General features: G+C 34.2%; 1 protein-coding gene across 2 annotated transcripts in view; it reads left to right on the top strand.

The window, feature by feature from the left end:
• OSBPL6 (oxysterol binding protein like 6) overlaps positions 1 to 5,570 on the top strand; it is a 54,943-nt gene extending 49,373 nt beyond the window's left edge. For both annotated transcript variants that reach the window (XM_070931938.1, XM_070931864.1), the window contains 3 exons: positions 638 to 764; positions 2,045 to 2,167; positions 4,885 to 5,570. In XM_070931938.1, the coding sequence (XP_070788039.1) occupies positions 638 to 764; positions 2,045 to 2,167; positions 4,885 to 4,993 (359 nt within the window). In that variant the 3' untranslated portion in view covers positions 4,994 to 5,570. The remainder of the gene's footprint in view (positions 1 to 637; positions 765 to 2,044; positions 2,168 to 4,884) is intronic.
• The last annotated feature ends 7,802 nt before the right edge of the window (positions 5,571 to 13,372 follow it).

Below are 13,372 nucleotides of genomic sequence, written 5' to 3'. Positions count from 1 at the left end.
AATGGTTGTCCAGTCTCTTCTTAAAAACCTCTGGTGTTGGAGCACCAACAACTTTTGGAGGCAAACCATTCCTTTAATTAATTGTCCTCACTGTCAGGAAATTTCTCCTTAGTTCTAGGTTGGTTCTCTCCTTGATTAGTTTCTTCCCATTTCTATCCATTGCTTCTTGTGCATAAAACATAATATGAATGCCCATGCTGTGCCTCAGTGATATAGAAGGCCAACATTCAGTATTGTCTGTAAGACCATTGAAGCCCTAAGTATCCACCTTCTCTGGAATCTTTCGGGATGATCTTTCTTCCTGAAGTAATTTCTTTCTCCTCGCACAGAGAAGCTTGAAGTGATTGTGTCAGACCATTTCATGCCTTTCGGGGTAAGAAGGATTTTGTGGGACAAAGTTTGGGAGAGCACATGGGGGTCCTAGCCAAGCAGAGCATATCTTGACAACAACATGAGCAGTGCACCATCTCCCATATCATCTCAATAACAGGTAGAATAATGTCTGAGTTTTGAGAATTGGCAGTGCTGCATATAGGGTATTTAATGCAGATCAAGATACAAATATTTTCTTTATCATGTAGACCTAGTGTTTACTCACAGTGGTTAATCACTACCTTTATTTTAATTTTTAATACAGGTTCCATGCCAACAAATTATGAGCATTACTATGGTTTCACAAGGTTTGCTGTTGAGCTGAATGAGTTAGATCCTGCACTGAAAGATCTTCTTCCAAAAACAGATGCTCGATTCAGGCCAGATCAAAGGCAAGAAGTACACTTTAAAAAAAAAAAAAGGCTACGGCTGCTTTTGATTGGGAATGTTAATGTTAAAAAATTCATCTGAAATGTGAATTACTGCTACTCAGTGAAAGCTTGCTTCAGGGAAAAGTTGGGGTTGCCTGGACACCATAGTGGAAAATAGTAAATTAAAAATGAATACAGCAATAGAAAGAGATGAAAGAAGGAGTAGAGGGATGAAAGGAAGGGAGAAGGAGAGAGAGGAATGGAAAAAAGGGAAGAGGGGAGGAAGGAAGGGAGGGGAAATATGGGTAGGAGAGAAGGTTAGATAGGGAGAAAGAAAGGAAGGGGGGGAGAAAGGAAGGGGAAGTAGGGAAGGAGTAGAAGAGGAGGAAAGAAGAAAGTAGGAAGGATAAAAGAAAGGAGGAAGACAGAAGAGAATGAGAAGAAAGATTGCTTTTACAATAAAAAAGATGAAATGGAAGAAAGGCAATCTCGAACATGTGTAAATGTATTAGGATAAAGAATGAATTATTAAAAAGTAAAAAAGAGTAAACGTGAGTAAAAATAGAGAAATTAGATTTTGAGGGTGAATGAAGATGTTGTTCATATAAAAAAGAGTAAATGTGAGTAAAAATAGAGAAATTAGATTTTGAGGGTGAATGAAGATGTTGTTCATATAAATAAACATAGAAATATTAAGATATAATTAAAAAACATGGAAAAAGATGATTTTGGCAGAAATTGTAACTAAGTAAAATGTATTTGGATATGATAAGTTGTATAAGATATGATATGACCAATACTCTGTTCATAAAATATGCGGGTGAATGGGGTGGGGTGGGGGGGAGAAAAAAAATAAAAAAAACTTGATTCAAAAAAGAAAGAAAGAAAGCTTGCTCCAGACAATTTGAGAAGTATTTAAAATATTTTAATATGTGAACTTATAAAAAGTGCAGCAGACTGGGATCACTTTAAAAAAGGTTTCCCTTCCTATTTTCTTCCCCTTCCCACCTCATAAATACTTTTTGTAATATACTATCTGCACTGATATACAACTGCATATTGCAGAAACAAGGGAGGCAGACTGTTTGTCCAAAATAATAGAATTTAATCATATATGTTTATGCTGATTCAATCAAAATATATTTATTTGAATGACAGCGCTATCAATTTTATCTAATCTGCATAATATAGAACATGATTTAGGTGCTTCAAATCCCAGAAGTTTGAGATTTCTGGATTTTGTTGTTATATTTGTTAAAGGTTGGTATGTATCTACTGAAAGATCTAATTCTTAACTATAGGCATTTGGAAGATGGAAATTTAGAAGTAGCAGCAGCGGAAAAACAAAGAATTGAAGAACTCCAGAGATGCCGGAGACGTTATTTAGAAGAAAACAATATAGAACATGTACCAAAATTTTTTAAGTAAGTAATATCTCTCTCTGTGATTCTTTTACAAACAGAATGGAGTTGGTATATATAATGGTGTAACAATATTAACAAAAATACTAACAATGTTTTTAGCATTAGAAATTGTCTTGTATTATGTAACATCTGCATGTTTCTTATTATTCAACTGAATTAATTTCAAAAATGTGTCAAAACATAGGGAGAAAATTGGTTGTAGCCGAGGGTCTTATTCCTCAGTTAAATTAGAATCAAAGATGATGATTTTTGTGAATCTTGACTTAGATAATAAGAAATCAGTTTTATTTGTAATATGTAGTTATTGTATTATTTTTGAAATTCAGAGATCTAACATTAATGTTTGATCTTCAGATTGGTGTTTTATGCATGCACTATCTTTCATAAAATTTCCCCTAGCTAGATAAAGAGAATTGTCCAAGCAAATAAGTGTATGTGCAGTTCCTCTCGTTTATGTAACCTTGTAAACTTAGAAAAACAAAAATCTGCCAAGTACCTAAGAGTAAAATTCAATCTCTTTTCTCCTTCTCTGCCAAATAATTATTTTATTTATAGTCTAATCCCTCTTCGGATGGAGTAATTCCTTCTGTGTATACAACAATATGAAGTGGTGTCCCCAGACTGAAGCAGGTATAAAAGACAAAATTTGTAAATTAGAGGAAGCAGATTAAAGAATTATGCATTTCCAGATAGAGCTAAAGTCTTATAATGAGAGTTGATTCCAAGACTCTCTCAAAGCCTATTTCTTCTTTGCCTATAATAACAGGCATAATATATATACCTGTTATTATAGGCATATAATAATTTAATGTTTATATTTCCTCTTGAGGAACAGCAGAGCAGCAACTCATCCTGGGTTGAATAAGAAAGAGGATCATTTTTATATTCTTTAAATCAGGAATTCTTTCTTCTTTAAATCAATTATTCTTGGCTGCATGGCATTTGCTATCAAATCAGGGTTGGTTAGAAGAGTGCTGATTCCTATTAACACCAGATGGAGAAGTAGAGAAATTGGCTGAAGAAACTGAATTAGTTGAGTGTAAGTTTCCCCCCCCCTTCCTGTGATAGGCTCTGAGATTATAAAACTGATTAAACAGATGAAATTGAATAAAGCTCCAGAATATGAGTTCATTTTAGTGGAAGACATTCAAAACAGTTTAGATTGGTGGGTACCCATTTTGGCTTTCCTGTTCACCTGTATTGATAAATATGCTAAGATCTCTGATGATTGGGCTTACCTTTGGTGACTTCAATCTACAAAAAAAGAAAAATAGAGATTATTGGCTCATTAGCCAATCAATTAATTATATGCTAGCACTTGTACAACAAGCTCCTACATTGGAGTGTAACTGAGAATATCTTGTCTGATGAGCAGACAGGCTTCAGAGAAAGCCACTAATTAACTCTTATAGACACATTGAATAGCCCATCTCTTGATCTGCCAAAATTGGGAAGTAGACACATTTCTTTTATATGCAGATGCTGTTGCACTGTTTCCTTAGACACAGATTGTCTAAGGATCACTGAAGATGTTACCTAGTTTGGGTAATGAAATGTCTGCAAGAAAACAAGAGCTCAGTCACAGATTGGCCTGAAATGGGCACTTAATATACTTGCTGGGGACTGTCAAGAAGAACAGCTAGAAATTAATTACTCCAAAATCAGGGTCATGGTTTTTGCTAAGGAACACAAGTCTGGCAGCTAAATTATTTAACAGAGTAGGTCTTAAATATCTGGGGATTATTTTCCATGCTATAGGCAACTATAAATTTCACACCAATTATGTTACCCTAAATACACAGAAATCCACTTTGGCTTTATACTTTTTTTTTATTTCTCGAAAGGATCTCCGTATATATCAGCAGCAATTAAAATCTCTTCAACTAACATCCAAGCCCAGCAACTTTTTGGAATTTAGTTGGGTCCTTAAAGGGCATTCCTTTGTCTTGAAAGAGTTCAAACCAAATTTTTGATTCTTTTTCAAGTAGCTCATTGTGTGCCAAATGTGTGCTTCATAGTAAAGCCAGCCGCCTTAAAATGACTGTGCATTAGCTGATCTCAAACAATGGGCCACTGATTTAGAGTTGTAGGCTGAGTTATCAGTTCTATCTAGAAACAACTTCTTGAGCCACTCCACATATCTTCTTCAATTAGCCAAATAGCTTAGTTGCATCATGATTCCAAAATTTAGAAAGGCTTTATCCTTGGCTAGATTCAGTGTCTGCATAACAGTGGTTACTGAAGGGACATGCTGAATGAAAGATCCCTTTTGAATAGAGATGTCCCCCCATGGTGGAGAAATAATTGAAATGCTGGAACATGATACCCAGACACTCACCAAGAATTATTATCTCAATTCTTTATTAAATATCCTATTCGTTCTGACTTGTTTTATCTTGTTATTATTAGGTCAATGTGATTTGACATCTTTGACCACAGCTAAGTACCATTCTACAGTTTGTACAGTACACCATAATATCTCTTCTAATCCTTCTTAGATATTTTAGAACAATTATTTTTTTTCTTTTTTTATCCTAATTGATTTTCTTCTTTTATTTGTTGATTGTTGATTTATGATTAAATAAAATGGATTATTTTATTGAAATTTCATTTTTCAGAAGATTTCCTCAACAAGTAAATTAAATTGAAGTATGTTTCTATTCTCTTAAAGAATATTTTTGAATTTATGTTAACGAATAACTCTTTTAATTTTGCAGAAAAGTTATTGAAGCCAATCAGAGAGAAGCATGGGTTTCTAATGACACCTATTGGGAACTCCGAAAGGATCCTGGCTTTAGTAAAGTAGAAACACTCAAACTCTGGTAAACTGAGAATGTAGATCTAGCAACATATAACTCTTTTAAAATAGAAAAACAAACAAAGAAAGAAACCACTATGCACAACATGTTTCTTATAGCTGACGGTGATTTGTGGGTCTGCAGGAAACCTTCCTTTGCTTTTACATTCAATTTATAATAGACTTCCAAAAGTGCATTAGCCCAGACTCTGAACATTTCTATGATCATTAAATTGAAAAGAAGGGAGGAAAAAGCCCACAACCCCTTCATTTATTGAGATACTGGAAGTGCAGCATAAAAGAAGCATGTACTGATTTGGCCAAAGATGCTTTGTAGAGTATCTGGTGCTTTAAATAGACACGAAGAGTTCAACAATAAAACAAATCTTGTTATAACTAAGTTTTAGAATGTCTACACATGTAGTTATTGAATCTTGAATCACATTAGAACACTTGTTCATTTCTAGAGTCAGGTTGGTTTTTTTGATGTGTTGTGCTTGGACTGGCTATATCAAAAACAACATAATGCTTTTCTAGAAGCTCTTCCCATTCATATGCCATTTTTCATGCCTTAAAAACAATGTCAAGTTGTACGTTGTTATTTTAAAATATGTATGTATTTGTCATTTCTCAAGGGCAGATTTTTAAAAACACCCAAGATTTTTGTTCATATTTTAAATAATGGATAAAGTATATTATTTATGGAAAATGAACTGTAATTGTAAAGCAAAAGGATGATCTGGGAATGTTTTATCTTTGCAGTTTGTGGTTCTATATAGGCAGGTTGAAAGGAAACTGGCTAATTTTGTAATAATCTTGAGAAATTAATCTAAGTTCATATTCTCAATGCCTAATGCTGTGATAAATACACCATCTCTTTTCATGACTTCTCATACTTCCTTCTGTCTGATTTTCATAACCCTTTATAGAATTAAAATTCCTTAAAACTGTGCATGAATGTTAAGCACATCTTTTAAATTAGAAAAGCATCCTGCAGGGGTATAATCATCCTGATAACCTATGTATTCATGCTTTCTTATGTACATTATATATTTTTGTTCTCACCTCTTTGGGAATTGTTGGGAGAAGTAATGTGATACATGCACTACTTTCTCAGTTGACTCTTGCTAATATCATTTTTATGCAAAATTATATTTTATTGCTTTTTCATAAAGCAATTATATTTTTGGATGAAGAAATGACCTAAATGGCTATTATGTAGCACATTTTGATGTATATGTGGAAAGAGCCTGGATGATGTTGCCCTCAAAATTAAGTCTAGTTGGTTACCATGCTTTGCTAAAATCAATATATAAGGTAAAAATCTTAATGCTTTTTAATAGAAAATTGTCTTTTATTTATGTCCAGTGATTTAATTTATTAATACCTTGGACACTGGCAATAGAAAAGATTTTCTTGTATATATTTCAAAAATAACATTTCTGTATATTCATGGCACATAACTGTATTTTACTGAGTGCATTTTATTGCTTTTCTGTAAAGGCACAGAGGTGGCTATGATTTGCCGAAAGCAAACTAACTGTATATGATTATGCATTCTATGTAGTACTCATCTTATTTCCCCCATGTCCATTTCTGCTTAATAAGCACACCTGTATAAGGGACAGCCTGTTTAAAAATAGGGCCTTAACTTCCTGAAGTTACTTTCAGCTGGGAGTATACCATATTAGCTAGACATTTATTATCTGGCTGTGATTTCGCTCTGAATTTCAGTTGTAACTTAGGATCACTTGCATTTGACCAAGGCTTAAAATATGCACGATATTCTAGTACGAGTCTCTGAAGTACAGAAGGAGAATGTTTTGTTTGCTGATATGCACATTTCATTCAAATTGAAAAAGAATTAGAATGCATAGGATAAAATATGCATGGACTTTTACATGGTCCTTATACAACAGGAGCTGTCAGCATGCCACTGTCACATTGGGAATTTTGTTAATGTAGTAATCCTTACAAGGTATAGTTTAGTCAATCTTGGTAAAAATAGGAAGAAAGAATGCCTTACCATTCCGTCTTTTACATTCAGTCTTCGGTAACCTCCCAGGAATTTGTTACTGTCTCTTCAAAGCCAGAATTATTAATTAAAAAGTTATAAATATTAACATATATTATGATTTAGTAAAATGTTGAGACCAGGTGCTTAACAAGGTCAATTATAAATTGAGCTAACTTTGACATAACATGCTGTCCCAAATAACATACTAAAGTTGATTAGTTTTAAGCTTGACTAGCATGTTATTTGGAGGCAGGCCATTTGGATAGTTTATAACATTTTTTTAAATTTACTTCTATCCCACCTTTATTATTTTTACAAATAACTCAAAGCAGTGAAAATATCCCACATACCTTCTTCCTCCTATTCTTCCCCACAAACAACCCTGTGAGATGGATTGACCTGAGTGAGTAATTCACTGAAGGTCATCCAGCTGGCTTTATGGCTAAGGCAGGATTAGAATTTACAGTCCTCTGCTTTCTAGCTTGGTGCCTTAACCCACCAGACCAAAATGGGTCTCTATATTGTACACACCTGGATAATCAGTCCACTTAGCTAACTGCCTGAGCCTGTTCTGTGAACCCAGCCATTAAACTAGGTGGCTAAACTTCAAATGCTTACTTGTATTAATGTAACAAGTTCGATTTAAATATATGGGACTACAGCCGTTTTCCTTTGGGACAATTGTAATTCATCCAAGCCATTTCCTTTCAGGTAATGCAAAATGTGAAAAAGGAATAAGAATTAGTAAGCAAACCACAAGAGATGAGATTAGGAGCATATGAAGATAGCTACATTTACACCCATAAAATCCACTATAACTCTGTATTTTTCTATTCTTGCAAACCATTCTTGCTTTGAACACATTGGTACTCCACTTCAGAGGTTGCCGTTGGTTCTAAATCTTCTCACCTATAAATTCTTGAGGGTTTCATTAGCTCATTCAACCATGATTTTCCTTCATTATCCACTTCATCTGAATCCATTTACTTTTCCTTTGTATGTTGGTTTTACAGTTCGGTCTTCATTCATTCTCTAGCGATCACTGCCTATCAGTCCCAATTCATTCTACAGATAATGTCTATAGTTATTCAACAATTATTTGTTTCCATCCTAATTGCTTTGCATTTTCTTTCCTGTGTTTATTTAAACAGTTCCCTGCTATCTGTGACTGCATTCTTTGCAACTTTTTCTCTACATGTACGTTATATATTTTACTCATCATGATTCTCTTGCCCCTGTGTATTGCTCATTCACAGACTTTTGACTTCATTCATTTTTAATACTTTAGTACTTTCCTTTAGTATTATGTCCACAAACGTCAGTGGTAAAGTAATTTTTCCCACTGTTTTAAGTTAGCTTACATATTCTTTTTCCTCAAGTCTACTCTCTTTTTAGATTATTGGGAGATTTATTTGTTTTCAATTTTATCTATACAGGGCACATTTTGTCTACCAGTAGTTATTCTACTTTTTTCATTTCTTTCTTCCATGTCTTATTTTTTTTTTCTTAAGATCCATTTTTGAGACTACCGTTAATAATTTGGCATCTAATTTCTGAACTTTTCATCACTTTTGTACCTTCAATAATTCATTTTTAAAAAAATCAAGTGAACGCTACTTTAATGTGTGACAAATAAGAGACTTATACTTACTTACAAGTTATGCTTTTTATTCATTTTCCATGTGGCCTACTCACTTTTTCTGTACTCTTGTCTTCTTTCTGTTCACTGTTATCTTTTAAGAGTATTCTCCTCCCCCCCAGATTGAATTTTTCAGAATATTGCACATTATCTCAAAACTCAACCGTGAAGCAATTCTCACCAGCTTATGCATTCCTATATTCATATGCATCTTCAACAAACTAGATAACATCAATTTCTAATTAATATTGTAGCTCTTCATAATTAAACATTTTCACTTCCATACATGTTTTATGAATTCCATTCTCTAAGATCAAACTACCATATTTTTTGCACTATAAGACGCACCGGACCAACTCCCCAGCCCCACCCCCACCGCAGTATTCGCTCTATAAGACACACAGACATTTCCACCCACTTTTTTTGGGGTGTGTGTGTGTCTTATAGAGTGAAAAATATGGTACCTTACTTAGTTGTTACATCCTTCACCTTTCAGAGACATAAAACTATTTTTTATTTCATTTGTTAATTAATGCTATTTATCATTTGCTCTCTTTCATATGCCATAATGAACATTAATTGGGCTCATAGCAATAGCACTTAAGACTTACATAGCGTTTCACAGTGCTTTACAGACCTCTCTGAGTGATTTACAGTCTCAGTATATTGCCCCCAACAATCTGGTTCCTCATTTTATTGACCTTGGAAGGATGGAAGGCTGAGTCAACCTTGAGCTGGTGAGAACCGAACTGCCGATCTGCTGATAGCCAGCAGTTAGTAAAAGTAGCCTGCAATACTGCATTCTAATCACTGCGTCTCCAGTAATGATCTCTACTGCCCATGATGGGTTTGGTCAAGCAAAGGTTTCACACTATACTTTTTAGTAAGATAGCTAAAATGTAAATTAGGTTACCAGTTTTAGATGTGAAACATTCCTTGCTAATGGTGAAAGGAAGGCTAGGCAGTTTGGGCCCATTTTGACCCAAAGCTATCACAAATGCAACAAAACCCAGGTTTATTCCAAGCATATTCATATTATTCTACGCAACTTTAATCTAGAGACTGCCTTGTAAATCTTGCAAATTGTCTTGCAAGATTGCTTTAGTGGTTCTCTTAGTTTTCAACACAGGACACTGTGAGATATAAGAGTCTAAACTACTTTGGGGGAAAAGAAACCCATCCAGATCTCTAGTTTGAACTATTTTCTTAAAAATGTAGATATTCTTGAAATCATTTCACTATAGCATTTATTTTAAGATATGTTTTCGTAAGGTTCTAAACTAAATCTGAAGCAAGTATATCATATTTAGCTATAATTGACAGTATAGTCCTACCATAAATTCATGCTAACAGGGTGAGCAAACTCATCACACTAGTTCATTCGTTCACCACACATCTGCAGATATTATATTTATTTCATCTAAACCTATAAAATATGATAGTTGGGGGTAGTAGGTAAATTTTTCAGAAAAAAAAATGCTTCCAAAAAAAAAAAAATCCTGCTAGCCAGAGTTCATTTAAATCAGATAAAATATGCATTTCAAAATGAAAATTATAGAATTAACTTAAGAAGATGAATGTGAATTTCTGTAAAGGATTGAACTCATGTGATGGAAAATTTTCTTTATTAAATTTCCAGATTGAAAAATGGAGCTCTTCTTTAACCTGACCTTCTCTTTCAAACAATCTTCAGGAAAATCTCAAGAACATCTAATTTATGTGATATGCTCCCATATTTAAAATACTCCTTATTCACTGGAAGTTTCTGCATCAAGCTATGTCACACTCAAGCGCCCATTCTGACTTACTTTATACGCTTTGCTTTTTGCAGGCCCTCTCTCCCCTCAATCTACCCTCCCGGCCATCCCAATCAGTGATTCCTCTGAAAGTATCCTTATTATAATGGCAAATTTGGAGGATTCTATAGATTGGGAACAGATAAGAACGAGGCTTTTTAGAGTCCAGAAGAAGACTGAAATGCCCAGTTGTGTAACAGGAATCTGTCCCATCCCTGTCTCTGCTATGCACTGCTGAGTCTTAGCATGCAGTCCCAGCATTGGCTGAATGTAGACTTGGGCACATTGGCTCAAAACATACTTGAATAATTATCACAGAACTATCATTATTAACTATTGTTACTTCTCCTCTGCTTTTCTCTCTTTAGAAATAACAGTTCCAAAACAGAAGTTCAGTAAAAAAAAATAATAAAGTCGGGATTTGGAGGGACACTTAGATGAAGTCCTTGATCAAATCAAATGACCTTTTGCAGGCTTCCCAAGTATTTCACAGCTCATAAATAATTATTGTGGTTGCCCAAAGGAACTTTGGTTCTGGGCTAATGCTACATATAATTAGAGTGAACAATAACCACATTCTGTCTACCAAGTCAACCCTATTAGATTTCAGTAAACTTTTTCTCAGCCATCTCTGTGTTTCTGAGAATGGAATGGTGCCAATTTTGCAACTGGGAATTCTGTAATATGTAATAATTTTAATGCAAGCAATGTATTATGAGTGTTTTCCTATTTATTTCAGCAGAATGTGACTTGTATCCATGCCCAGGATTGTCAAGTTTTCATCCAAATTAACAAAAGAATTGCTCCCCTATAAAATAATATATATTGTAAAGTTCTTTTTGTGACTTACCTTATTTATCAGGATTTTTAAAAGACAATATTGAGCACCATATATTTTTTGAAATTATATGTATTCAAATAAGAAACAGTATTATGAAACAATTTATCGATTGCTTTTTTTCCCTTAAAGATAAAAAACCTAATCCAGTAGATTATCAGTCTCCCTCAAATTGTCTCTAGCTAGAGCCATCCAAGCTGCATAATGTTGGTAGAAGGTGTGGCACATCTAGAGCGAAATAGGACAACCCCGCCTCAGCCAACTTGCAGCCAATTTGCCGCGGGGCAACTCATCATGGCCAACTCTCCACAGGACAGCTCACTGTAGGACAGTTTAACAATTCAATTATTTGAAATAAAAAAAGGTTAATTTTTGTCATTGACATTTAATTCTGTCCCTCCTTTTTCATTCTTTAATGATTTTATTCCACCATTTCTTTGGTAATAGTGTAACTCTTCTGCAATGAATTAGCTATGACGAGTTGTCCTACACGAGTTGGCTCCAGTTGGAACCAGCAGCAGTAAATCTCAATTAGAAATGTTGCCAATGTTGAAAGCAATGGAACTAGAACTTAATTACACCATCCTAGTGCCATAAAATCTTGGCTTTGCTCTGTTGTCTTCTGTAGCCTAATTTAAAGAAATGATTGGCATTAGGAAGAATGCTTAGGGACCTGAAGTATCAACATTACCACTATTCATTTTTGGAAGTATTTCTTAAGACAAAATGTATTTTTTTTTTGCCACTTCCTTCTTTGACTCACCATGATATTATAGTATCAACTAATCAGAAGTGTGCCTCTTCAGATAAATGTCATGCAGAGGAATGTACCATTTGTGAGAAAACTGGCCTCCCTAAACACACAGCACTTTTAAGGCACTTTGATGTTTCAGAAAGTTTTTTTTAACAGTGTTGCAATTTGACTGCAATCTTACATTGTAAAGATCCCAGTGATTCCAAACTTCTGCAGTGAACCTTATTATGACTGAACAGAGATTTGAATCTTATTTTCAGCAACCCAAACTCAATATTGTCTTTATCCCATTACCCAATGTTAAAGCTAAATACGAAGATAGAACATTGTGATACTTGCACAGGATCATTTTGCAAAACTCTGTGGTCTTTATCCTCAGCCTTGAATATGAAAACACATGTATACCTTTATAAAAAATGCCATTGAATAAAAAGACCATTGTTTTTAATAGACTAGCCTATTAAGTGTCAATCTGCTTGCTAATTCCTCAGAAATACTTGGAAATTGCTGAATAAGTTTGGTTCTAGACGTGTTCCACACAAAAGTTTTACCTCTTCAGAGCCAAATAATGTAATGTAAGAATGGAAGCCACAAGAACAATATTTTGTACATTCTTACAGCATTGTAGATTTAAAAAATTAGGGTTACCCTTGCAGTTAGCCAATTTGTTTTTAAATGTGCACAAAAGACAGCATATTTATTAGTATAGCATCAAAAAAACCATGTTTGTTTCTGCAACTGTAAAATCTCTATTTATATTAAATGTGTTTGAGAACATACAGTATCCAGTTCCTTGGAAGCTGGGGACAAACTCTGAAATATATAAATGTATGGTGAAGCATGTGATAACCAGTGATTTATAGAATTTTCACACAAGGCAAATTAAGTTTCTTGGCTCAGTTTAACTTGATGAAAGGAAATAACACAGCTGGGATTTTAGAACCAAAGTTTATTTAACCTATTAGGATGCTGCAAAGAATTCAACCAGGCAGCTGATTAAAAATATGACTAATTTTCAGAGATGGAATAGTTTATGTAAACCAGTTACCATATTAGAAGTGGATATTAAAAAGCTGCCTGACAGTTGTACTTTTTCTAAAGACTCTCCCATTTCATTGTGGAACAGTGCATGATAGTATTCAATGATTGGGAATTAAATACTGTTGCCTTTCATGGCCCAATCTTTCTTGAGGATTAATTAGTAGCTATGTTAACTAGTTCTAGTTACTACTAAGTGAGATGTAGGGTTAGGATTAGGTTTAATGAATCCTGAAAAGGGAGTCCCTTTGAAATTGAGACAGCTCATAAAATGCTGAAGCTTGCATATACAGATTTCTTATCCTTTTATCATGTCTAATTGTACT

Source organism: Pituophis catenifer, unplaced genomic scaffold (genome assembly GCF_029215685.1).
Source record: "Pituophis catenifer annectens isolate HBS135680 unplaced genomic scaffold, rPitCat1.0.hap2 SCAF_1, whole genome shotgun sequence".
In the NCBI taxonomy this organism is placed as follows: domain Eukaryota; kingdom Metazoa; phylum Chordata; class Lepidosauria; order Squamata; family Colubridae; genus Pituophis; species Pituophis catenifer.
The sequence above is the reverse complement of the archived record's forward strand: the minus strand, read 5'-3'. Positions and strand labels throughout refer to the sequence as shown.